The sequence below is a fragment of the Gouania willdenowi genome, chromosome 4 (assembly GCF_900634775.1).
Source record: "Gouania willdenowi chromosome 4, fGouWil2.1, whole genome shotgun sequence".
Lineage (NCBI taxonomy): Eukaryota > Metazoa > Chordata > Actinopteri > Blenniiformes > Gobiesocidae > Gouania > Gouania willdenowi.
The window spans coordinates 25,242,230-25,269,374 of record NC_041047.1 but is presented as its reverse complement, the minus strand read 5'-3'; the positions used below and the strand labels follow the sequence as shown (position 1 = coordinate 25,269,374).

The 27,145-nt window shown below is 37.5% G+C and overlaps 1 protein-coding gene across 3 annotated transcripts in view; it reads right to left on the bottom strand.

Annotated features, from left to right (window-relative positions):
* The window catches only part of ipo13b (importin 13b), a 38,341-nt gene extending 13,616 nt beyond the window's left edge, over nt 1–24,725 (bottom strand). For 2 of the 3 annotated variants that reach the window (XR_003673878.1, XM_028444325.1), the window contains exons 1-14: nt 24,524–24,725; nt 23,664–23,750; nt 11,578–11,703; nt 11,137–11,493; nt 9,896–10,149; nt 6,457–6,597; nt 4,938–5,079; nt 4,042–4,208; nt 2,732–2,852; nt 2,393–2,540; nt 2,118–2,299; nt 1,940–1,966; nt 1,620–1,754; nt 30–182 (exon numbers count right to left, since the gene is read on the bottom strand). Coding sequence is in view for 2 of the 3 variants with exons in the window: in XM_028444325.1 (XP_028300126.1) it covers nt 30–182; nt 1,620–1,754; nt 1,940–1,966; nt 2,118–2,299; nt 2,393–2,540; nt 2,732–2,852; nt 4,042–4,208; nt 4,938–5,079; nt 6,457–6,597; nt 9,896–10,149; nt 11,137–11,493; nt 11,578–11,703; nt 23,664–23,750; nt 24,524–24,526 (2,043 nt within the window). In the remaining variant the exon portion in view is untranslated. The remainder of the gene's footprint in view (nt 1–29; nt 183–1,619; nt 1,755–1,939; nt 1,967–2,117; nt 2,300–2,392; nt 2,541–2,731; nt 2,853–4,041; nt 4,209–4,937; nt 5,080–6,456; nt 6,598–9,895; nt 10,150–11,136; nt 11,494–11,577; nt 11,704–23,663; nt 23,751–24,523) is intronic. The other variant, XM_028444326.1, reaches the window with a different exon arrangement.
* Between the last annotated feature and the right edge of the window lie 2,420 nt (nt 24,726–27,145).

The following is a 27,145-nucleotide window of genomic DNA, read 5'->3' as shown; positions in this document are numbered from 1 at the left end:
AAGGAACACATGTGCTGTGAGTGACTGACCGGGTTTGGTCCAGGTGTGGGTGGAGTTGTTTTGATTGGTGGAGCAGATCCATCTGCTGACTCATCATCTTGCTTGCTGATGTCGAGTGTTGTGAACAGGTTGGACAGCAGACCCAGGATGTGGATGATGGCTAACTTGTTGGAAGGATTGGGCTGAAGGAGAAAAAGAATACAGAGGGATTTTTGGGTGGAAATCTTAAATATTTAGTCCATCAAAAAAAATAAGCCTAGTAATGTACATCTTGGAAAAGCATTATCTTCTAATTAGGATCAAAAAACTAAATATGGTAAATTGGATTAGATTAATTTACATTAGTTGCTACGCTCTCATGTATTAGGCATGCATTGTTGAATAGGCACCGTTAAAACAAGGAAGAAATGCTTCAATAATTAAATTAAACCTGATTATTATTGTTTTTTTGGTTAAAAAACAAAAATCTATTCAACATGAAGGAAAAATACATTGAAATTTCACAGCACATTATTGTATGACTCAATTGTACAGTTGTTGGTAAAATTATCTTGGAGTTGCCTCTCATTGCTACTAAACTAAGTAAAAACATTAAGAAAAGTTTAATCGACCATCACCAAAAACATATCTACATGGTAGATTTCCTTTATTATAAATGAACCAAATAGGCAAATGGTTCAGGAGCACACATCAGCCTCTTCTCCATAAAACAATGATTTAAGCTGCTGCTTTGTTTCCATGGTGATGTAAAACCACTGAAAGTCTTCAAAAAAAAACAAAACAATGTAGCAGCCACACCCTTGGAAAGCCACGAACCTTCTGCTTGAAGCCAACATCTCTCTCAGACAATAACAACATCTCGGTGATAAAAGTGGTGCATGTGCCACTCAATGGCATAGCCAAATTAATTTTGGATTATTTTTAGCCAACCCCTTCAGACACTGATTGTTGCTCCCTGATGTGAGTTAAGTCAAAGGTCTCAACACTAGGTGCCACTGTTTATTCAGTCAGAGAACTTGATTTCCTAGTCTGATGTAATGCCAGTACGTCGAAAAAACGGGCAGAAGACGATGAAAAAGTGAGAAAGCCAGGAAGTGAGGGTAGATGAATCAGAGTGTGACGGGCATAAAAACACTTCCAACTTCTTTATTCACTAACATGAAAACAAAAGATGTTCAGAGATATTATTTTCTTCTAAATAAAGGAAATAAAAAACTATTCTTAGATAAAGACCAGTTCTGTATTTATAGTTCCAGGCATACAGATGAAATTCATACTGAATGAATTGCCTTTTGATGAAACACCGTCTCAATGACTATAGATTAACCTAAGTGGACACAGAAGTGTGTGTGTGTGTGTGTGTGTGTGTGTGTGTGTGTGTGTGTGTGTGTGTGTGTGTGTGTGTGTGTGTGTGTGTGTGTGTGTGTGTGTGTGTGTGTGTGTCACTAGCCCATGTGGCAGGGTCACATCCAATCTGGTCCTGCAGAGATATGTTCTACTGCAGTGACACCATGCAGACACAAGGACTGTTTCTATTGGCCAGAGTCCAGCTGAGACTGCTTTGTGCGAGTGTGTGTTTGTGTGTGTGTACACTGCTGGATGCTGATTTGCTCACGCACCGTCTCATCAGCGAGCTTCTCCAGTTGCTGAATATAGGGGGTGATTAGAGAGTGAAGGTTTCGTAAGATCTCCTCCACCGGGAGAGCAGAGAGCAGGAAGCCGAGCGCCTGCATCAGCCACATACACTGACTCGTCTGTAAACGAACACAATTGGATGGTTACATTTTTGCTGAAGTCACAGGAAACATCAATCAACAAATATGCTATACACAGACACTGCCAACTTCATTCTTCAGAATAAATTATAGGTTGTCAGTGGAAAAATATAGCAAGGAAGAGTGCTGCGACTGAACAAAATGTGGAATGTGGACACACTGACCTTGTGGATCTGCTTTATTAGCACCTCCTTCAGAAATGGGGGGGAAACAAATTATGTTTTAATTTTCTGAAACGAAATAACTGCAAATACAAATTTAAAGTCTGCCTCTCCATAGCAACATTGAAAAGGATGAAAGAATGGATTAGAAAAATCCAGATAGAGGTAAACGTGGCAGCACCTGTGAGACAGCTACAATGTTGGTGGCGTAGGGGGGCAGGTCATATTTGCACTCCCGACAGATTTTCTTGAGCGTGGAGACAGAAGACACAGAAAGGTCTGGGTTTCCTAAAGCTTGGAGCACCAACGGCAAGACGCTGCTCAGCATCACTGGATGGTCCGCCAACCATTCAGCCAAAGCACCTAGAGAGCATTCACACATTTAGACACACACAAAAAAGATCCCCCCAGGCCCAAATATACTTCAATTTTTGTTCCAATTTGTGAATATCTCACCTATTGTAAACATGACTGTGTCTGCTAACTGGACGTTGTTAATGCTGATCCTGGGGATGAGTCCTATCAGTCCTGGGATGACGTCAGAGTAATTTACATCTATTGTCTCCGCTATGGATTGAAAGCCATACAGCAGAGCTTCTGTGTGCTGTAAGGAGAGTGAACACATCAGTAAACAGCACAGTAATATTCTCAAAAAGGCTTGTATTTAAAAACAAAAGATAAAGAGTTTTAAGGTTTTGACAAATTACACAAAAAGTAAGAAGTGAAACTTAAACAAGTAATCTCTTCATCAATTTCATTTTAAAAATAGCAGATTTCCGTTTGTTTGTCGCCCACCTGCCATGACGTAGGCTGCTCAGTATTGGTCAAAAGCCTTCCCAGTTTATCATAGAGATTACTCAGCAGCTCTGATCCCAGCATCTCATACACGTACATGAGAGTGTCGGAGATATCAACCCTGCCAGGTAACAAAACACACGTTTCAGGAGAGTGCATTTTAAAAACCTTCTTCACTCATTCACTGCGTGACAGGTATTGGATCAGCAAGTCTAACACCCTTATTTGCTGAGCTATCGTAGGGCCCTATAAAATCTGCGTTAACGTTATTGTGGACGGAATCAACCAATGAAAACGGTTAAACGCAGAAAAATGGACAGAATCAACATGAAACGCCGTCACCGTGAAACAAGGAACGTTTTTTTATGCGGAGTGCTCATTATGTGCACCGCCCTCCCCCCTCCTGTCCTGACTCCAATAAGCACTGCCTAAACCACCACAAACACCGTCTAAACTGTAAAAAAAACTACGCAAATCATCACTGACTCCTAAAATACAGAGCCACCAATGCCCGTTTAACTTTGCTGTGCCTGTAAAACTCTGTCCGATTCTCGTGTAGCACTGCATCGTTCCGTGAAACGTGATCAGCTTTAATCAGCTTCACCTGCTCAGAGCGTTTGAAAAGCATCTCATCAGAGCTACAGAAAATCCATTGGAAAAAATTGTTCTGTTGTTGTGGACGAGACCATGGATGCCAGGGATTGTAGAGTTTGAAACTTAAACAATAAACCTGCTCAGATTCAGTAAACCAGTGATCCCTGAGGGGAAATTGGCTGAAATTAATGCTGTTCTCACACTTTTTTATATGACATAAATAATTTAAAAAAAAGAGCAGTCAGAATAATCTCCCTTTTAATAGTATCTTACTTTATTTTTTACAAACATTTTTGTTGAAGTATGTTTTTTTTTTTTATTAGTATTTATTTTGTTTCCTCAAAGGAGTCAAAAACTAATATTTTTAAAAAAAAAAAAAAAAAAAAAAAAAAAAAATTTAAAAAATAAATTTTTTAAAATTAAAGTGGAAAACACGGAATTTGGGAAAAAAATAAAACAGAATTTGGGAAAAATAAAATTGATTTTATAAGGCCCTACATATCGCTCTGTCAGTGAGGTACTTCTGAAACACACAACAATGCACCACAAAAAAAACTTCACATTTCACTATACATTTGTGTACATGGATGTTCACAAATGTATAAAGGACTACAGATAGAAATTAGCATGGTGCTAAACTGGTGCAGCCATCTTTTTACTCGTAAATAATATAACTGCAAATTGTCATTTAAATAAAAAAACGAAAATGCGAGCACCTGTAAATCCTGAACTGCTCCTTCTCATCGCAGGACCAGGATTCATACTCCTGATCAGAGGGGAACTGTGCTTTGTGCAGCAGGACATCCACCAACTGGAAATACACTGGCCTGTAGACCTGTAGATACACCGCCTGCTTTTCCGACTCAAAGGACATGATTTCATCCTAAACAAACACATCCATGAAGATATTTAATCGCCATAATACCCTTGTTAACAAAAACATTAACCCCCCTCAAACAACTATGTTAATGTTTTTATGAACAAATACGTCTCTATAGCTACCCCATCCTTTAGATCAGGGGTGTCAAACTTGTTTTCATTTCAAGGGCTGGATATGGATTAGTTTGATCTAAAGTGGGCCACAGAATTTAGGTGGAAAAATTCACAATTTCAACATTATTGTGCCGTAGTTCCATTTCCAGGTTAAAATTAAAAATCCAGTATATAAGACACTAACAAAATCCTAGCAATATATGACAGATATCAGTCCCTGCATGATCATATTGATCATAATTATTTGATTTAGTAGCCAATTTCTGTGTAATTTAGAGGAAGTTTCTAAAGAAATTGTAGAAATTTTGAAAAATGTAGATATATTTCAATAGTTTGCCATTTGAAATGACTGCCATCATGTGATATAGTAGCAATTACGCTGTGAGCCCTGCAAATGTTGTAGAGTTTCATTGAATTCATGTAATTGGATGGGACTAAGAAATCTACAACTGCATAAGTTGTCATTTTTCTTGTCATTTTTACTTTCTCCTGCGGGCCGAATTGGATGCTCCAAAGGGCCGGATTAGGCCCCCGGGCCTCGGGTTTGAGGCTGGTGCTTTCGATAGTCCTAAAAGAGCTTTTTGTTGTTACTTTACAGATGTGGTTCAACTTCGCTTACTTGTAGTGTGTACCAGAAGGTGAGGGTGAGAGAGCTGGTGGTCTCGTTGACTGGGTAGTGACCTGGGATGCCAGTACAAAACATGATCATGTTGACCAAGGCCAGGAAGCTCTGCCAGTGATCCACCTGCTCCAACAAGGTCCTTGGGAAGAAAGGGGGAGGATGAGAGATGGAAAAAAAGTGTGATTTATACAGACACTCATATTATTAGACAGGATAAGTATTATTTAGTTTTATCTTTTGAACTGCTTAACATGAATTGATGTTACAGAATAATGTGAATCAAGTGTATGAAATGTTTTTTGTACTTCCGAATATAATTTTCTGCCAATGTTAACTGATGAACAAGTAGAAATGCACAATCAATTGATAATACAGCAACACAGATGACAACCTACGATAAATCCAATTTTACTTGTACAATACCTTTTAGGCAAACTAATGCAATTACAGTGCTTTATTCCATTGAAAAAAATAATAATTCAAAGGGTTTGATGACTGGACTGATATAAGATAAAAACAAGACATGACCCACACTGGCCAGTTTAATCCGTGTACCCTTCGTTCTTTGGTTATTTCGTTTTAAGACCAAATCAAAATAACAAACAGTGTGGTTATTTTGTTTTACTAATTTAAAACAAAAACAGAAATACAGAAAAACCATATAAGCAGCACTTCTGTTTTTCTGTTGGTTTTTAGTCGTCGTTTCTTTTAACTTCTGTTTGTGTGATATTTTTATATTTACGGGGAAATTAGAGCGAGTACTGAAGTCCACTGCACCTGGGTTCCCTCCCCAGGTCTCCTCCTGTTTAGGATTTATTTCAGCAGTTTTCTGGTCCTGTTTTCATTCAGTCTTCGGATGTTTTAGCTCATATAAAGCTGCTCAAGTTTAAGTTTTGTTTCACGGTGTGACGATCCAAATAGTATCCAAATAAACTGGTGACTGACTATCAACTGTGAGGCTGGTGTGAGGAACAATAGAAGTTAGAAATTCAACCGTTTGACACTTTTGCAAAAACAATTACAGCTTTTTTGAGGGCAGTAAAAATGTTTATTTTGCACGTTATAAATACAGCTAACAGCAGTCGTCAGCAAACACGGAAGTTGATCAGAAGAAACGAGGAGCACCAGTAGATTCATTACACCACCTCTGGTTCCACATTGTGTAACATTCATTTTTGGTTTTGATTTATTTATGTATTAATAATGTTTCAATACACCAGTAATGTGACTTATGCATTGCTTCTTTTTATGTCCAGGAAAGAAAGTCCACCCAGTCACCAGTTTATCTGGATACTATTTGGACCGTAACACTGCTTGGTAAAGTTGGCAGATATTCACAGATTCGGACTTCAAGCATCAATAATTCTTTCTTTGTTTTTTTTAAGAAAGAGGACTTGTAAAGACCACAAGCATTTATGTACTTTATTATTTTATCTGCCTAATTGTGTTGTATGCCACCCTTTGTAAACTTTGTGTGTTTGTCCAAACAAAAAATACAGGAAAAAAAAAAACTCACCTGGAGTGGTTTTCTCCTAATGTGACGGCAATCCTGCAGATCCCGTGGCATGTCTCCATGTCTCCATTCTGCACAGCCTCTTGGAGCTGCTCTTGGAGGGCCAGCACTTGAGGAACGAGTTTCAGCAAAGTGTTAACATATCTGTGAATCCACAACCACAAACATCCACAGAGGTTTCAGATTAGACTTAAAATGATTCCAAATCGCTTAATACAGCACTAAAATAAGCTACAAAGCTGGGTCGACACATTTATTGCTACATCTCAAAGAAAGGTCTTTATTTCAAATCAAATTCCAGTTTGAGTTGGCCCAGCCTATATAATCAACACCACATTTGCTGAACACCCCCACAATTATTTTAGAGAAACAGAAAAATTATTCAAAACTCCATCCTCACAGTTCCCCTGCTGTTGTTATTGTGCTTTCTTCCTGCTGTTTCAGCCTTTTCTACCACTATCCATCCCTCTGGCTGAAAAACACACACATGGACTGACAGGCGTTCAGTCGCACACAGACGTGTACGCACTCCTCAGATGAGCCGGAGTGACGACATCAGATAATATTAGCGCTCGTGTGTCAGCCTTAATGACAGCAAGAGGACAACTGACATTTGGAGATGAAGGGCATGTGTGCGAACATTTGAATGTCATGGAGATGGTAACATGAATGTGTGAATGGAATAGAAGGAAATCATCTTGTGTGTGTATCTGGGGGTTTACAGTATATATGCATTGCTTCATCGTTCATTAGAATGCACATTATTGCACGGAGATTAATGTAAAAGGATAATAAAGTTGGTGTGACATTCCCAGCCGTTTACGACTCATCAGTTCCTGACGGGTTCTTTCGGGTCAGATATTAAAAAGTAGTGCAGTTTAAATGCATGACCTCTTCCTGCTGTCCTGGAAATTTTTTCTTATTATATTTTCCCGCAGGCTACAGTTACGAGGTAAAAATTCAGGCATCTCGAGCTGATTCAGCCCTTTCTGACGGCTCTGAAAACATCCTGCTGATGTGTTCAAGTCTGGCCTCCATGAAATAAGCTGATGCTTATACGTCTGTTGGTTTCCATCCCCTGTGTGAGGCCGTCTGTGGCAGCGGTACAAGTGTTATAGACTTAATGTGTGTACCGCACTCAGGAAAACATGTATTTTTAATCAGGTTCTCTGCTGATGCAGGTCATGCACCCTGAGTTCAGTTTTTACCCATTTCCTTTCACTCACTTTGAACTCAGTTGTCCAACATCAGCCGTTTGTTTCTGCCCTCCTGCCTCCGTCATGACTCCTCCTTTCTTCTCTTTCCACCGCCTCCCTCCCCCACATACATCCCTCTCCCTACCTCTGAGCCCCGCTGCAATTACTGCAACACTTGGAGACAGGGGAAATGGGTTGCATAGCAACAGGATCCAGCTGGACCAATAGCATTGCCCCAAATAAGTTGAATGTAATGTGTTTAAACAGTGAGAGGAGAGAGAGAGAGAGAGAGAGGTGGGCTTGGTGCCAACAGTGAGAGATATAAAAAGGGGACTGGAGCTGTACAAAAGGTAAACAAAGGGGCTTAACAGCAACACATTGATAAATTGAGCTTTGAGGGAAAATAATCAGAATGCAAATCTTTGATTAGAGCAATTGTTGTTTTCTCCCATCCTTCATTACCATTCACAAGATGCACACAGTATGCTGCAGGTGCTAATGAGCAACCAGTGACAAAAACAGAAGCCACGAGTGATTTCAGCATGCCACTAATGAGAGCATTAGACCTCTGTGGACTTCACACATTTTAACCCATACACAGCACTAGTGGCTACCCAGACCCTTCCTTCAGTTGGGCTATGGGAGGAGTGGCGGAGTAGAGGACACGCTGTTGTACGTGCAGCAATGTGCCCTCACATTTCTCCACAGGGAATCGGAGCAGTGAAAATTCTTGGTATCGATTTCTTTAGCGCCTTCAACACCACACACACAACCTCTCACCAAATTCTTTATAGATTTCTATTATATTACAATATATAAACAACATAAATACTTGCATTAATTTTATCTTTATTCCTATCTATTATTTGACTTAATGGCTTTTTATCATTTACCTTGCCTGTATACGCTGAGTAAATGACAAATGTGAAAGTAATGGATTACAAATACTCACGTTACTGTCGTCGAGTTGCTTTTATGGGTACTTGTACTTTTTTGAATATATTTCTAAATTAGTCATTTTCCTTGTACTTATGTATGTGTTAAAAGACGTAAAGTAATTTGTTACATTTCTGCACCCAACCATTACTGAGGAAATTATTATTTTTTGTTTTTAAATGATCAACGGACATTGTGAAACTACAAAAAAATGAAATGACCAGACAGCTTAAACATAATGCACCATGCCAAAACAGCACTAAATGGAGGTTATTTTTTCAGTTTTAGAGTTAAAGTTAGAGTTTAGTTATACATAGAGCCTGAGATTTTTTTAAATTCTGAATTGAATTTATTGGTGTTATTTATTTATTTTTCATTACATGTTGACAAACCTTTATTTTATACAGATGCATTTTTTGAAAATAAATTAAGTTTCAATTGTGTAAGATTTGATCTCTTCCTTTTTAAGTTTATACATGAGATGTTTACTGTTTATAAGGGAACCGTGGCAAGATTTATTACCAAGAATAAACATTGTGGGGGTGAAAGTAACTAATAACTTTTACTTTGAGTACTATTTAATTGAGCTATTTTTTACTTTTACTTGAGTATTTTATGTATGTCTTACTTGTACTTGAGTACAATTTAAATCAAGTAACAATACTTCTACTTGAGTAGCATAATTCAGTACTCTTTGCACCTCAGGAGCAGAAATTCCACCAATCCATGCTTCCTTAATAAAAGCAAAGGAACGGATCTTCTTAAGCCCTGAAACTATTGCTTGTGTGTTTTGCTGATGATGCTCCACCTGATCCTCAACTGGTTTGAATTCATTCTACCATCTGCTCCTCTTGTCAATGAGCTTAAATTGACTTGTCAGCAGCATCTTTAATAGTCTACCCCCCACAGAGGTATGAAGCTTTTTTTTCTTAATTCATGCATACTTTCACACCTCCCCCTTCCTTCTCCCTGGTCTTTGCAGCATGCCGTTGCACCGTCCTCTCTCAGCCATGTCTGAAACAACCAGGCCATGATGACATTTCTTCTAATCTCTGTTACCATAGCAACGCCAGCCAACCGAAAAATGCTGTTCTTCCTGCCCGTCAAACTAGCCCTGTATAAATCATTACTCTCATTTTTTCTTCTTTATCATTCCTGGATGGCCCCCAGGTGCCCACCCCTGTCTGCTTCCTTGATCTGACAAATGCATTTCTCTTCTACTTTAACTGGCACCCAAGTCTTAACATTGCCAACAGTGCTACGGCCTTTATGCCCAGATGTTTTTGAGCACACACACACACGACTCCTACCTTTGGGAATCAGGTTGCGAGATGGCATTAACTATTGCCTCCACCGCTGTATCAAAGAGCTCTGGGTCAGGCAGGGCACTGAAGCAGTCGTGCACCAGGGCTTCGCTCTCGCTGAGGGGCACATCCAGCAGCACCCATGATGACAAGCAGCGCAGCACGCGAGCTTTCACTGCCCCCGGGCTGTCCGTCCTGCGCAGCAGTTGTTGCAGTAACGGACAGACTGACCCCCATTCACGACCCAGGGCACCCCGGACCTAAAGGGAAGAAGATAATGAGAGTTGCTGTCGGAGAATGGCTAATGTTTGTTTGATGACAAGGGCTAAAGCCCAAGGGTTGTTGACCTCTACAGTTAAAAAATCATTTGCCCCTTTCTGATCTAATATTCATCTGGAGCCACAAGAAATTTTTGGTCCTTTAAAATGACCTAATTGTAAAATATAACAGGCAAAATAATAACATGCAGCTATGCAGATTAATGGGAGATTCTAGAAAGTTTGTAAAAAATTAAGCAAACATTTTGCAGCTGAGAAACATTGAATAAAAACTATATGCAGACATTTTTATTTGCAATGCTTTTTTTTTTTTCATTTTTGTTAACAAGCTGGCAGCGGTGTAGCATTTAGCCATAATAAAAGACACATTACTTACATTTTACATATTGTATTTTATTTATACTTAACATACAATAATAAATATTTAACCTCACCCTCTAATGATTGATATGTGGATCAATAAAATTAGCCAATAAATCATAAAAAAAATCTGGGGAGAAACTTATTGCACATTCTCATCTTTTCATCTTTTTTTCTATTATTCTGTTTTATATTGTATTACACTGTTTTTGTGATTCTGTTTTTATTGTAAAATTTCCTTGAGTGGCTTGAAAGGCACTTTTAAATAAAATGTGTTATTATTATCATTAATAATAAATTATAAAATAAATTGTGCATGCTGCCTGAAGCATGAACAAAACTGCAACAAATGTAAATGGCAGAGTCATCTAGAAAACTGAATTTCATGCTTTTCATTCATTCTTTGAATCACAATTAAAATGTGTCTTTATTGTACAAATATAAAATGTACAAATGCTTTAGTAATAGACTGGCCTTAATAGTAAAACACATTATTGCCTGCATTTGTTTAATGCATTTAAATGAATTAACTAATCAAAGATAACCTGTTAGAATCAGACATTGAACTAATTAAGCAGGAAGAGTGTGGTGAATGTTGATGTCCAGTACCTGTCCTTTGCGGTACTGTGGCAGGCGGCTGGTCTGGAATTCCTCAGGCAGGACTGTGAGCAGTTCCAGTAAGGCCAGGCAACGAGCTCTCCCATCCACCCCTCCTCCCTCTTCCTGAAACACCCGCACCATCTCTGGAACGGCACCAGGCCAAGCCTCAGGCATTGTGTTGAGTGCCAAAGAGGCCAGAGCCACACACAAACGGGTGAGCACCATCTTGGAGCCAGAGGAGAAGCAGGCAATCTGGGAGAACAGCTGGCTCTTCAGAGACTCGTACTGGTCAGTGGGGATATCCGACCAGTATCGGGAAATCTTTGTGTGAAGTGCACTCGCACCAAAGTATTGGATTTCTGGAACCTGTGAGGAGGTTACATAATTATTTTATATGACTGACATAAGATGTGTCTGTTGCTGCTATTTAAGTGAGAGTGGCTACGGTACCTTCTCCGGGCTTAGTAAAACCCAGCAAAACTGCCAGGCCTGGGGAGAGACCTGTGCCTGCATCAGCCATTTCTGAGCCAGGTTTTTGTTGTCTATATTAGGATCGTAATACAACTGATGTAGGGCCTGGAAAATAAAAAGGAGAGAGACAAAATAAAAGACAAATAAGACCATAAATTGGAACCTTAAGGGACTAATTAACAGAGTATAACAAAAGGCAAAAAACAGGAACAACGTAACATATCAATAACTGGGTGGAGAAAACTGTTAAGTATTGACAATATCTTAATATTAGAGATGTTCCATATTTACTTTTTTGGCAATGTCCAAGACTCCCATGTTGTCCAACACTAAATTACAGATACTGATATCAACACAACCATCTCCATATCTCCATGGAAATGACAAGTTAAGCCTACTTTTAAATCTGTGCAATACATTAATTTTTATGAAATTCAGTAATGGAACTAGTGCCACATTCATTTGTAATTGTTTGTCTCAAACAACAACTTTCTCAGTCCAAAGTAATGGTTACACAGTTGTAAGAAGTCCACAATAAACAAATAAATAATAAACAAAACAGAATAAAATAACATTTAATTAGTGTGCAACAATCATTACAGATGTAACATTTGTTATATAGTTTGTATATGGTGGGGGAAATTGATAGCTAGCAAGTTAGCATTATCAGTTAGCTTGTAAGCTAATTAAACATGGACCAAACTGGAAACAACCATTTACATTATCTATTATAATATATAGATAATAATGATATAGATCAGTGGTTCTCAAACTCTTTTAGCTCAAGTACCCCCTTCAACATTTTGCTCAAAATTCTATGAAAAAACAACTATAGACTACAGAGCATAATGATAGAAATAATGAGTGATAACACACAATTTAATGAATCTCATTTTGTAAATAAGTGGAATGAAACAGTATTTAGTGTCTCCTAAATTAATATATTTCTAGTTTTTAGCATTTCTGGTCATCTCTTGCCTGGTGTGGGACCAAGACTGACCCTTGTATATTCAGTTCACGTTTTAATTAAGATAATTCCAATCACCATTATTATTCTGATTATCATTTTAAACTAAAAAAAAAAAAAATTAACATTACAAAACCCCATATTTTCAACATCTTCATTTGTAAATTTTTCACTTTCTCTCTCTCAAGCACCCTCTGTAGTACCATCGTGTACCCCAGGGGTACACGTACTCCCATTTGAGAAACACTGATATAGATAATATATCTATTATCTGTTAATGTATATTACAACATTTAAATAGTGTACAACAAATATTACAGATGTAGCATTTGTTATATAGTTTGTATACGATGGGGGAAATTGATAGCTAGCAAGTTATCATTAGCAGTTAGCCGGTGAGCTAATTAAACATGTACCAAACAGGAAACAACTATTAATATTACCATGTAAAATGACTGAAATGACTGTCTAACAACTGAAAAAAACTACAGAGACTGCTGTATCACACAGAAAATGGAGGTTAACAAGACATTTCTAGAATATATGACCGTATCATAGGGGTGTGTATTGCCTGGCATCTGGCGATACGATTTGTATCCGAATACATAGGTCACGTTACGATACAATATATCCTGATATTAAAGTATAAGGTGATTATTGGGATTTTTTTTCAATATATGACTGAATCATAACATAATCTAATCGCTAGAGCAGACATGGGCTCATCTGTAAACGATCGGATTTACTGGTTCAATAAACGGGAAGAGATTCAAATTCTGATGTCGCTGCTATGATTTACAGTCCGCATAAACAGGACTGAATCATAACATAACAACCACTAGAGTGACATGGGCTCATCTGTGAACAGTCGCATTTACAGATCTTGGAGTCTCTGTTAGCTTATCAATAAACGGGAATAGATTTGTCACCTTTACAAAAAGTGCTGACTAGGCCACTAGGAGTGAGGCCCAAGGCCAAGGCAGGCTGGCTTGATAATAATGTATCATTTTTCTGCAGTCAGTGCCTTCTCCTCGTCCGTCTCTCTCTTCTCTGTTTCAGGTGTCGTGAAGCTGATGATAGGAGTTCCTCATTAGTGGTTCACGGCTCAACTCGTCTGAGACACTCTGATGTTCTATCTCTCTATCCTGGTCTGTTGGTCCTTCTGTTCAATAACCCAAACCAGTCGCAGCAGATGGCTTCCACCTCTGAACCTGGTTCTGCTGGAGATTTATTCCTGTTAAAAGGGAGTTGTTTCTTTTCACTGTCGCTAAATTCTTTCTTATTATGGATTTGATATTTTGATAAGCGCATTGAGATTATTTTGTGGTAAATTGCTCTATACAAATAAAGTTGAATTGAAATTGAATTGAACTTAAGAAACAACTAATCTGTAAAGGTGTACACCTTCATGAGAACATTATGTATGAAATATATTTTATTGGCAAATTTTACACTCAAAACATTGGCGTTAACATGCCATGTGCTAACAACTTAAAATAAAAAAACTAAAATACAATCTGCCTGTGGCTTTTAAACCAACTTTGACTTTAGTGCAACTTAACTGAGGTATATGACTAAAACAACAAATAAATGCAGAAAGTTAGTACTTTCTTTTTAGATTTTTTTGAAAAAACACAAGCTGGTCAACATGCCCAGGTTTCAGCACTTCTTTGTGCAGTTATAATGTCTCCTGCAGTGGAAAATACTTTCCTGGTTAAATAAAGGTTTTAAAAAAAAAAAAAAAGACTATCGTTTTATTTTTTTTTAAATAAAAAAAAAATCAATATGGATGGATTTAGAATCGATACGAGATTCGCGCCACGTAATATCGCGGTATATTGCCTAATCGATTTTTTTCAACACCCCTACCGTGTCGGTACTTCTAGTTTTGACTGGAAATGACCTGTGCAGAAAAGTTGTGGCTGAAACTCAAACAATTTTCTATTTGACTACTAAATAGCACTGACACCATAAATAAAGGAAATTCACGAGCACAATGCTTGAGGCAGAACGGCCTTTTTTTTTTTTTTTACTGTGAAAAAACTGATACCAATGTTGATCGATTATATATATTATGGCAAATATCTGCAGATTACATTGCCCATCTCTATCTATAGAGTTATATACTGCATATAACCCCAATTATACTAATGAGTGGTATGAGAGTCTTGACTCTTTCCCCCCCAGAGTTACACATAATTTATCTAATACTGATGCAACGCGCTTCTTCAGATCTCATATGTTATCATATCCATCAGCGTTCATAAGTCCTTTCTTTCTTTAAATCACGTGTATTTCTAGATGAACAATTACAAAAAAAAACCTCTGAAAAGCAACAGGCTGAAAAAAAAAAGGAAGCCTAGCCTTTGGTGGTGTTCTTGTTATCCCTGCCATCCTTGAAACATTTCTGTTTCCACTGCCTGTTTAAGGCTGTGAACATGACTGGTTCTCCGCTAACAAGCTGGTTGCTGTGGAAATCAGGAAATATTTCTTAAGAGAGGAAATTGAGCTTTAGCTTCATATTAGTGGAGCGGGAAATCACAGCGTTGGCTGCTTTGACTCGATTCTGTGTGTGTTTAATTTCCAACCAAGGACATTTTGATAAAAAAAACAAAAACAAAATATTATTCATGAGGGTTTTTTTGTTTTTTTTATCAGCTTGTTCTAGATAAAAACATAACGAATAATATAAAAGGTCTTTGTGAGGGTGTGATTCCATCCTCCTCTGTATCATTATTATTATTCCTTCTCTTTGAGAAAGGCATATGCAGGACAGGAGGCCGGGGCTGTACTTGGCTCTGCACCGTCTTCTCCGTTAACAAGGCTGTGATATCGCAGTTCAAAGCTGCAGCTGATCATTACTGCAGGTCCACTGTGATTGCAGACCTTTCCCATTCCAGTCTTTTTTAACCAGAGCTGTATGCCAGCATGTCTGGCTCCTTTGTGAAGCTCATTATCAAAGCACAGGGCGCAAAACAATCCGTTCGTTTCTCTGCTTTTACGTTTTCCCAGAAAAACACCAGAGTTTTCCTTAAAGTCATATGACACATCTCAACATAAATCTTTTAATTGCATCTCCAAAAAATACAACAATCCACTTCTAATTTACAATCTATTAATTAACATTAATTTGCACAGCCCTTTTCAAAAACTGAAAAAATCTATTAAAAAAGATAAGATGACATAATAAAATACCAGTTGGCCACTACTTAAAACCAGCCTGTATAAAATTTCCATCCACCCATTTTCTGACCTGCTTGCGGGGCTGTATAAAAAAAAATGTTTTTTCAATTTAAAAGATCCCAGCTGAGAAAAACATATAGTCTCCTAACCATAACCTTGCACTGAGGCAGCCGATTGTAAATCCAGATTGTGGGAAACTGTCTATACTGCCTGCCTTCACCTGAGAATAGCAGGCTTCTGGCAAAAACTGTCAAAGGTTATTAATCTTCTGTGGAGTGCTTTCCATTGAGAGGTGGGATTGAAGAAGGAAAAAATATAACTCCGTCAGACAGCCTCATCATCTGCTCCCAACATGTATCAAATCATATTAATGTATACCCCATTTAACACTCACCATTAAAGTCAGACAAATTACCAGCGTCTACTTAAAGCCAAGTACCATTTTTTAATTAAAAGATGCTAAAAATGAACATGACTGATTGTTTCCTAAAATAAGTCTTGCTGTATGATGACCTTCACACTGTAATTTATTAATATTTAAAAATTATTATTTTGACAGGCCAACCGAGATTATTTCAAGATAAAATCAAATACTCCCATCATATTCATATCCACTTGTAAAATACTCGACTTGCTTCAAACTCCAACTTAGTCACCAATGTCCTAATACCAACTATTTACAAAGTTCCTAACGTGTCTAGAAGTAGAACAGGAGGAAGAGCTTTCAGCTATCAGGCCCCTCGCCTTTGGATCCAGCTTCCAGTCTCAGTATGGGAGGCTGCTACTCTCTCCACCTTTAAGGCTAAACTCAAAACCTACTTATATGCTGAAGCGTATACCGTATAATAGCATTAACTTAACTGCTAGAGCGGACATGGGCTCATCCGTAAACGGTTGCATTTTACAGTCCTTGGAGTCGCTGTTAGGTTTCAAATAAACAGGAAGAGATTCAAATTCTGATGTCGCTGTTATGATTTACAGTCCGCATAAACAGGACTGAATCATTTACAGACCTTGGAGTCGCTGTTAGCTTATCAATAAATGGAAATAGATTTGTCAACTTTACAATAAGTATTGACTAGGCCACTGGGAGTGAGACCCAAGGCCAAGCCAGGCTGACTTGATAATACTGTATCATGTTTTTCTGCAGTCAGTGCCTTCTCCTCACCCTTCTCTCTCTGCTCTGTTTCAGGTGTCGTGAAGCTGATGATGGCAGTTCCTGATCTGTGGTTCAACTAGTCTGGGACACTCTGATGTTCTATCTCTCTATCCTGTTCTGATGGTCGTTCTGTCCACTAACCCCAACTAGTCGAGGCAGATGGCTGCCACCTCTGAGCCTGGTTCTGCTGGAGATTTCTTCCTGTTAAAAGGGAGTAGTTTCTTCCCACTGTCGCTAAATGCTTGTTCATGTGGATCTTGTTGGGTTTTTTCTTTCTTATTATGAATTTTATATTTTGATAAGTGCATTGAGATGACTTTGTTGTAAATTGCGCTATACAAATAAAGTTGATTTGAATTGAATATCCAAAAATGCTTTAAAAATCATATTTTACCAACATTTTTTACCAAGACTAGCAACCACCACAGTGGAAGCTAATGGGGATCCAATGAACAAATAAATAAATACAATTTCACTAAGCTATAGTAATACTAGTTAGTCCCATCGTGACACTGTGCAGAGGCATGATGGCTAATGAGAACAAAGAATGATAGATTGTGAATGTATGTTGTCCGTTTCAGTGTGAATGCATGTGTGCATGTGTGTGTGTGTGTGTGTGTGTGTGTGTGGTTGATGACAGTTTTGAGTCAAGACAAAAGGTGAAAAAGTTCACGTTGCCAATAGCAATGAAATCCCAGCACAGAGAGGAAAAATAAATAAATAAATGCTTCCCTCGCACCACTGCAGAAATCAGGTCGATGGACATGGTATTATAACCCGTTCAATGTAAAAAGTGAAAATACCACACGCACGGGAACATGATGGATTTCTGAAAGCAATATGAACAGTCTTGTACTTTAAACTAATGATATTCTTTGAAGTGACCCAGAATATTCTCTGACTATAAAAACTACTGAACACACCCTGTATAATAGTTGATAGATTTTGATGTTCCTTGGTTTTCTTTGATATGTCATGCAGCAAGATGAAAGATTTGTTTCGAATTTCACTTTTCTTTTGTTAGGAACATTCAACCCCGACAAGATAAATTGAAAATAGACCTTTCTTATGTCATATAGTTCAGTTGGCAGAGTCACAAAAGACTATAAGTCTCTAGTTTTTGAATGTTTCTTATAGAGAACAGACCTTATGAGAGTGCCTTTAAGCACGCTGCTGATCTGCTGCGCCTTTTTTCTCATAGAAAGTATGGTTTATAAAAATGAAAGAAATGAAGTAAAAAAAACTGTTTTTTTTTTTAATAAAAAGGGAATTTTCAGTACAATCTTGTTCCTCATGATATAATAGCCATCTATAAATAGATGGCTACATGAAGCCGTATACGAGGCCATTCATTATACTGAAAGACAGTGAAAACATTGTACTTTGTTTCATTGAAGAGATTGCGCATAAAGAGGGTTATATTGGACACTCACACTGGACCAGGAACTCTCATCTGCCCCACAATATACGAAAACAACACAATTCCTGACCTACTGAAAAGATAGGGCAGTGTTCCTAATCTATGTTTATTGTCACTCTTTCAGCAGCTGCAGTTATTGCCTTTGCATGGATGGGTATGAAATGATACATGATCTATTTTTATAACTATTACCATTGCAAGGTGACTTTTCATTGCTGCCTTCACTGTTTGTTGAAAAACGGGTCATAGTTAGTGGTGGGAGACTACTGTAGAAGGAATGGTAATGGATATTTTAAAGGGGACATATTATGAAAAATCTACTTTTGCAGTTTTTTTTTTTTAAATCACATGAGGTAACTTCTGTGTCCACCAGCACACAAAATGTGAAATAAAACCATCCAGTCATTTGTTTGTGGTCAGTGTAAGTCTTAAAGGCGACATATCATGCTAAATCCACTTTTTTAGCCCTTAAATGCATTTTGTTGTATATTTAGAGTGCTTAGAAGTACAGAAAAAATCAAATTAGTCTCTTCAGGTGCTCCGTAGATATCTTTATATTCTGTTTAGCTCATATTTTTCAATCTGTTTCGATTTTTCTATTCTCTATTACGTTTTATGAACTATTACATCACAGTATTTGCAGCGGAACTGCCATCAACATCAACTCCAGGTCCAACACTTCAAGCAATCCGCCATTTTTATTTCTCACTTTTATTTTGTAGTCCAAGCTCAACGATGTCGAAGTTACGAGAGGATAAGTCAAAATGTTTGGTTGTTGGATGTAGTAACCCACACGCTTCATTACACCGTTTCCCAGCATCAGAACCTTTTCGAAGTGCCTGGTTGAGTTTTATTTTTTACAGAAATGTACCCACATCTGTGGGTAAGGTCATTTTTGTGTGCGCAAAGCACTTCAAGGATGAGCGCTTCGCCAGTATAAAGAAGGATTTGCCGAAAGACTTTGTCTGATTGAGGGGTCAATTCCTTCTATCTTTGGAGACGACGAACAGAGCACCTCGGAAAGCTGTAAATAACGCTAAAAAGTGTAATGATAAGACGTCTCTGTCATTGTTTTGTTAGCATTAGCAGTTGCACCATCTTCAGACTTCATATGTTAGCGTTGTGGGCTCGTTTTAGATCCTTGATGATATGGCCTACGTGATTTAATTTAAGTCTAAAGTTTTCATTAGTCATTTCATTTTGCCGTTTTTGTCTTTGAAAAGACTATTAAAATGCATTTCGTGACGTTAGCTTGGCGCTAGCGTTAGCTCGGTGCTTGTGTTAGCTCACTTGTTAGGGTTCTGCAGGTTCATGATCTTCATTTTCATCTCGCTCCGCCGGGTCCGACTCTGGCTCGAACATGTAAGGCTGGATGGACAAGTCTTCCGTTGTTGACATTTTGTAAATAACCTCTGAATAAAAAGTTTATGCGCCGCTCCATAGCCGTATCTCTTCTATCAAACTACAAAAATGGCCGAGCAGGGTGGAGTTGAACAGAGTGTCACCTGAAGAGGGGGCGGGGTATGCAGTGTCTCATTTGCATTTAACGAGACCGCACCAAAACGAGTTGCTCTCAGAAGCACATCAGAAAAGGGGTAGAAAAGGGGCCTGTGGAGCTATAATAATGAGGAATTCAGACCTAAGCATTGCAGTTCCGCTTTATATAGACCACAACTGTATGATTTATATGTAAAAAGGAAGGATTTAAAACCATGATATGGCCCCTTTAAAACACAATGAAAATTGCTCCGTTTCAATATTTCTACATTTGTGACATCACAAGTGAAAATGGGAATCAGTGTTGCCAGATCAGATTGACAATTTTCAGCCAAATTACATCTTAGAACCCGCCCATTCCAATAAAAACAGTTCAAACACGAACCACGAATCTGGCAACACTGTTTGTGACAATACAAAGCAGCTGTTCAGACAAAACAGTGGACTATCACCTTGAATGGACTATTCCTGTAATCTCTACATGAAATGATGACAATAAAGCAAAGTAGCAGCTCCGGTAAGTGTTTGAAGAAGCTGCTTTTGCTGTTGAAGCTGCTGTTGCTACACGGCTCATACACATCATCAAACAGTGTTATTCTGACTTACAACCACAATAGCCGCTTAAATAGCCATGTGTTTTACTGTACTGGGCAATTTTTTGGCTGAAAACAATAACAAGAGTGCATGAATAGCAAAAGAAAGTCGCTAGTGATCAACTGTTTTGTGGAGTCTGCGTCTATAGACACGCCCACTCAAACAGCCCGGTTTTAGAATTGGTCAGAAAGTTACTTTTCAGAGGCTAAAACTCCAGAAAACAAAGTAAACCTCAAATACTGTGTTGTTGGGGTTCTTAGAACAAATGGAGATGGGTGAAAAATTCAATAACATGTCCCCTTTAAAAAAAAATCTATGGTTGAGCTGCTTGCTTATTTATATATATATATATATATATATATATATATATATATATACACACACATACATACAAAGTTAATTATATATATCATATTAATAGAAACAGCTGCTCTTTTTGTTTTGTAGTTGGTCATTGTATTGTAAATTTGTACTTTGGCACTTTGCCATGCAGTTACAACTGAACCATTTACAAATACCCTCTGCTTGTTTAAAAGAAAAAGGTTAAAAAAAAAAGGTGAATTTGACTCCTGCATCAAAGCCATTTATTTCATAAAAGTGGTCATGGTGAGAAAAATCTAATAATGCATTGATAATCATATCGCAGCTCCCATTATCGCAATCGTATCTAATGCGTGCCTAAGCATAATGCTAAATGAGGTTATACTGCTGAACAAACAGCCTAACAGACATTAAAAGTCACAACACATTAAGCACATTGATTTTACCTCCTTTTGCTACTTTTCAGTTTGTGCTGAGCTTGAAAATGTGCATTTAGAAAAAAAGGATGAAAAAATAGTTGCATGCAAGGCTCTTAAAGCCGAATAAAATCTATTAAATACCCAATAAACTTTTCAAATCATGATTCCAGCAAGATTATTTTTGTCCACTTTTTGAATAGCATGTTATGGTTTAATTTAAAGGAAACATCAAAGCGATCACCAGACACCTCTGACAAAGACTGGCAGTTATAGTCGAAACATGTCAGGAGATCAAAGTGGATTTCCTCAGTAACAGTTGTCTGAAAAAATGAAACCTTAACATACTATTCAAAAAGAAGACAAAAATAAACTTGCTGGAATTACTACACGGAAGTCAAGGAAACTATAAAGAAAACATCAAAGCGACCAGCAGACACCTCTGACGAAAACTGGCAGTCTACAGTCAAAACAAGTCAGGAGATCAAAGTGGATTTCCTCAGTAACAGTTGCCTAAATAAATGAAACCTTAACATACTTGGAATATTATGGTCCCAATAATGAATATGTACACATTTGAATACAAATACAACCTGATGTATTGTCAAACCCAAAGATCTTGCATGTGTAGGATTTAATTGCACAGTATAAATGGTAAAAATATAATTCATATTTTGTATATACGTTCCACCTTTAGTTCAAGTGTTACTGGTTGAGTCAGTTGATAAAGGACTTCAGGGTGTGAAACACTGAATGAGAGAAGCACCAAGTCACAAAGCTGTCCAATTATAGGGCGTGCTTTGTCACTATTTAATTACAATCCCATAATTGCTCAACCTCTTCTTCTACAATGTCAGAAATCTTGAAATCAAGCCCATCCTCCCTCCCACAACAATGTGCCTTTCTCCTTTAAATCTGCTTGTAATCATTTGTGTCATAACATCGACCCCCTCCTACTGCCTCTTCTCTCTTTACAGACACAGTCATGGGCAACCACCCCTTCTTCCCGTCCTCCCACAGCCTCAAATCAATCTCATCACATCATGACTGTGCCTCAGTAAAAGCACCTTTCTCAGGCCCTCTCCATCATTTCTATTGTTTCATCACCCAGCATGCCTCCAGCAGGGACACTCATCCTAGTGACCTAGCAGCCAGCAGTGCCATATACTCACAAAAATACACACAGACAAATGTATCCAAAGGAAAATGCAGACAGATATGAAACAAATTACAGACATGTCAACATGCTCTTGAATTATTTTAGAACTCACTCAGCTGATCAATTCGGAGGCATTTTGCATTCACTTTAAAAACCAAAAAAACAACAGCTTTTTCTGAATATTTTTTTGTTTGTTTGTTTGTTTTTTGGTTAATTTTTTTCTGTTTTTCTGACTATTTTTTTTCTGTTTTTCATGCAATTTTTTTTCAAAGTAATTTTCTTTCTGTTTTCCTAAGTAATTTTTTCTCCACGGAGGAAACCCAGACTACAACTATGAAGGTTCTTCAGTCTCCTGATCATATACTGAAATACCATGTAGCCAGCCTGAATGCACTTCAAAGGCATCATTTTATATCTATGGAACATGCCATATCTGTCCAACTGATCCTGGAGAAACGTTTGCTCACAATAAATGAAGGAAGTGTCTGTTGATACAGAAACATATCAATAATAGCCCCCGGGACCATGGGTACGTTTTCCGGACCTTTTCTTCATAAGCAAAATGTGCCTGTATTTTCACCGTGTCAGGACGGCTGCGTGATCTATGCGTCTGATTCAAGAATTCTTCCTTCCGCTGACGTGGCTTTGAATCCCACTTTGGATTATATATATATATATATATATATATATATATATATATATATTTTTTTTTTTTTTCTTCTTTTTTTTTTTTCATTTTAACATATTTAAAAATTCCACCTTTAATAATACATTTACGAAGAAAAAAAACATTTTAGGGTATTTCCTGGGTTAGGGTTAGGGATAAAATAAAAGGGTTAGCGGGATTAGCTGAAAATAATATGAGCTAAAATAAAACTGATGGAACTTTAAGTGACGTGGCGCACCTATCACATGACCTAAACTGGCCAATGAGAGGCGCTGCGTATGCATAGAATGACAGTCTATTGATACGTTTTCGTATCAAGAGCTACAGCCATAAAGGAATAAATGCATCCGTTGTTTCAAATGCCGTCGAAGCTCAGCAAAAATGAAAATTTAAAAAATCGGAAAAACAGAAAAAAATTACTCCAAAAAACAGAAGAAAAACATTAGTACAAAAAACATGAAAAAACAGCCTGAAAAACAAAACCAAAAAATTAACTATTCAGAAAAAAATTATTATTATTTTTTTTTTTCCCCAAGTGAATGCAATACGCTTCTGTAGATCAGTTATGTAAAGATTAGGTTAATAAACAAATACAAAAAATAGCGAAAGAAAGAGACAAATCCACATTTGTGTTCCATACATCGGAGCTGATGGACCACGGACAAGAACTGAAGACACTCACCTTCTCTACGTTGTCCACGGTGAAGTCTAGGGCGTCCGGAGCGGTTGCTGTTCTCCCCGGTGTCTCCATCTGACCGCTGACACGGAGCTGTAAAACATCACACAACGTTCATCCACAGCCTCATTTTAGGTTTCAATCACAACTACACAGCAGTGACCAAAGGGTTTAGTCTGTGACAGGTTAGCGGTGCTCTGCTTCAAATGGTCAACAATGTAACTGGTGACAGGCTTCCGACTGCGTCAATGGTTAAAGAAAGGTCACCAGTCTTCATAAGCATCGTACATTAAATAAGTGTTTGCTAGCAATCCAACAATAACTACAATGAAATATAAATAAATATAGCAAAAATATACAGCTTAAAGAAAAGTCCTAATCAGAAATCTTATTATATTAGAAATTGTTTCAGTCAGTGTCTGTATTTCGGACTCATTCACACGGGATGAAGCTTTTAAACCACTTAATATTCAAATCAACTTCAATTATATACCACCAAATACAACAATAGGTCATCTCATAGCACTCAACAAAATATAGAATTATAATGAAAATGGTGATGGGAAAAACCCAACATTTCCAGATGAGCAAGCATCATACATGGCAAAGATGAAGCATCGGCGTTGCTTAAGTTAATCTAAACCTAATGGCTGAACAATAAAAACAAACTAATTTCGAGAAATATTTATCAACGTTTCACGTTGAACCATCAGAAGTCAGTCAACAAATAGATTGGTCCCCAGTTGAACCCTAACACACGCAAGCTAAAGTTAGCTCGTTGCTACATTACACTGGTAAACACCATAGTAGCGGCTAGCGCGGCTATGCTAACAGTACACCAGCCCAGCGCAATGATGTAACTTTACCATTGAGCCGACGGCTGCACAGTTAAAGTAATGGTTCTCAGGGAGTGACAGCAGTGATGCACCTGGGCCGCTCCTGGCTGTGTTTTGCAGGCGGTCCAGAGCAGATAGTAGCGGGGAGTCAGCACCTTCCAGTCCGGGGACGCTGCGAGCTGACACCGATGTTCTGCGGCTGTCTCGAGTCTGCACAGAGCCGACACGTTCAAGTGCTGTGGGAAATATGACAATCATGACTGGACGAAGAAGATGATGTGATGTAGGCCAGTTCTTCCCAACCTTTATTGTCTAATACTGGTACTGGTACCAGGGTTGGGGTCAATTATAATTGTTATCGTATAATGGATAATATAATTATGGCGTAATAATAATTGTAATTTTAAAAATTTGTTGCTGTAGTGATCGTAATTAAGTTGTAATTGACTTTAGACAATTTACTTTGTAATTGTAATTACCAAGAAAATTCTATAGAAATTCTCAATTATAATTTATCCCTAAACTAGAGAACCATGTATTCGATGTATAGTTCTACACATATGTAGTTAACAGTTATTAAAATATATTTAATATCAAGCTTTCCCACATTTTACCATTTGAAAAAAAAAAAAAAAAAAAAACACAACAAAGGCTCAGACGCCAACACTAAAAATATTAAAAACCTATATTTTCTTTGATTAGGAAGCCTAACAAGGTAACCAATAGATAGGAAAGAAATTAGATGACATTTGTTTTTAGCAGACAAGTGAAAGTAACGGATTACAAGTACTCACGTTACTGTAATTTAGTTGTATTTACAAATACTTGAACTTTTTTTCATTATATTTCTAAATCAGTCATTTTACTTGTACTTACGTTTTAAAAGAAGTAAAGTAATTTGTTACATTTCCACACCCAACCATTACTGAGTAAATTACATATTTTATTGTTTTAAAATAATCAGCGGATATTGTGAGACTACAATCAAACGCATCACATCATAGCCAACCAACCAGATAATTGAATGCAGGTTAATTCAGCCTTTTTTTTTTTTTTTTTTTAAATATATATTTTAAATTGAAGTTATTGGTGTTATTTTATATTATTTTTTAAATTATTCTTTCTATCTTTTATTTCATACAGATGCCTTTGTCTGAAATACATTAAGTTCCATTTGTGCAAGATTTGATCTTTGAGTACTATTTAATTGAGCTTTTACTTCTACTGATTGTAATGATACTCATGTGTTTCAGGCTATGATGACCTCTGCTCACAACATAATTACAGCCCTCTATTCGTCTGACATTATGAGCACGTTTACGTATTTGCTTTGTTAAAACTAAAGATGTGCAATATTTTCGGCTCACCGATATTATTGGCTGATTTTAGCCATAAAATGGAATATCGGTCTACATCGGTGTTGGTTTTCCCACAGATAATGAAAAAACAATATATGCTGTTGTTTGAGAAAACATAACAAAATGAATATGGCACTTTTTCAATTACTAAAGTTGAGTTAGTATTCTTATTTTGCATCACATTAAAAGTAGCTTTAATCTGTTATTTCCATGGAGAGATTAAGAAACATATCTATTACATAAGAATACATTGATTAATGTGTTCATAAAGCCCTGATAATAAGTCACAAAGCCATACATTATCCTACCTGAAATATTTTAATTCCAGCAAGACTCTTTTTGTCTTCTTTTTGAATAAAATGTTAAGGTTTTATTTATTCAGACAACTATTCCTCAGGAAATCCACTTTGAGCTCCTGACATGTTTCGACTGACAACTGCCAGTCTTCGTCCGAGGCATCTGGTGATCGCTTTGATGTTTCTTTTGAAGTTTCCTTGACTTCCGCTTACAGCAAGATTCTTTTTGTGAAGTTTCCGAATAATGTGTTAATGTTTACGTGGAAGTCAAGGAAATTTCAAAGGAAATTTGAAGACAACAAAGACAAAATGAATCTTGCTGAAAATTATTACGCAGAAGTCAAGGTAACTTCAAAGAAAACATCAAAGCGATCAGCAGACGCCTCTGACAAAGACTGGCTGTTGTCTTTTGAAATATGTCAGGAGATCAAAGTGGATTTCCTAAGGAACAGTTGTCTGAATAAATTAAACTTAACATATTACTGAAACATTTTTTGTTTGGGGCTTTTTAAATTTTTCACTACAGGTTTTTCCCCCCTTTTTTATTCGCTCTGTAAACATGTGCACATGGTGCACTTGGTGGCCTAGTGGTTATGGACGCTGGCCTTGTAATCCAACAACTCAACATCCCGGTTCAAGCCTCACCCGGGATGTTGAGCAAGTCCCGAACAGGTCCCCAGGCGCCGCAAAATGGCTGCCGACTGCTCCCCAGGGATGGGTTACACAACATACATACATGACGAATAAAGGCTTAAAGCCCAGTTTAATTCTTAATGATCGTCCCTCTGTATGGCATTGTGTGGAAGCCATTTGCCTCAGAAAACAATCTTACCTGTCAAGACACGTCCTTATCATGCTGTGATATTTAGCTTCAAAGACACCTGCAGTAGATATTTCATCTTTGTGTGGCTTTGTATAATAAAACATGTCTCGCTTGGGTGGCTAGAAAATTCAACAAAATGCTTGATTGATGGTGAAACTTAATTTATATTTTGATT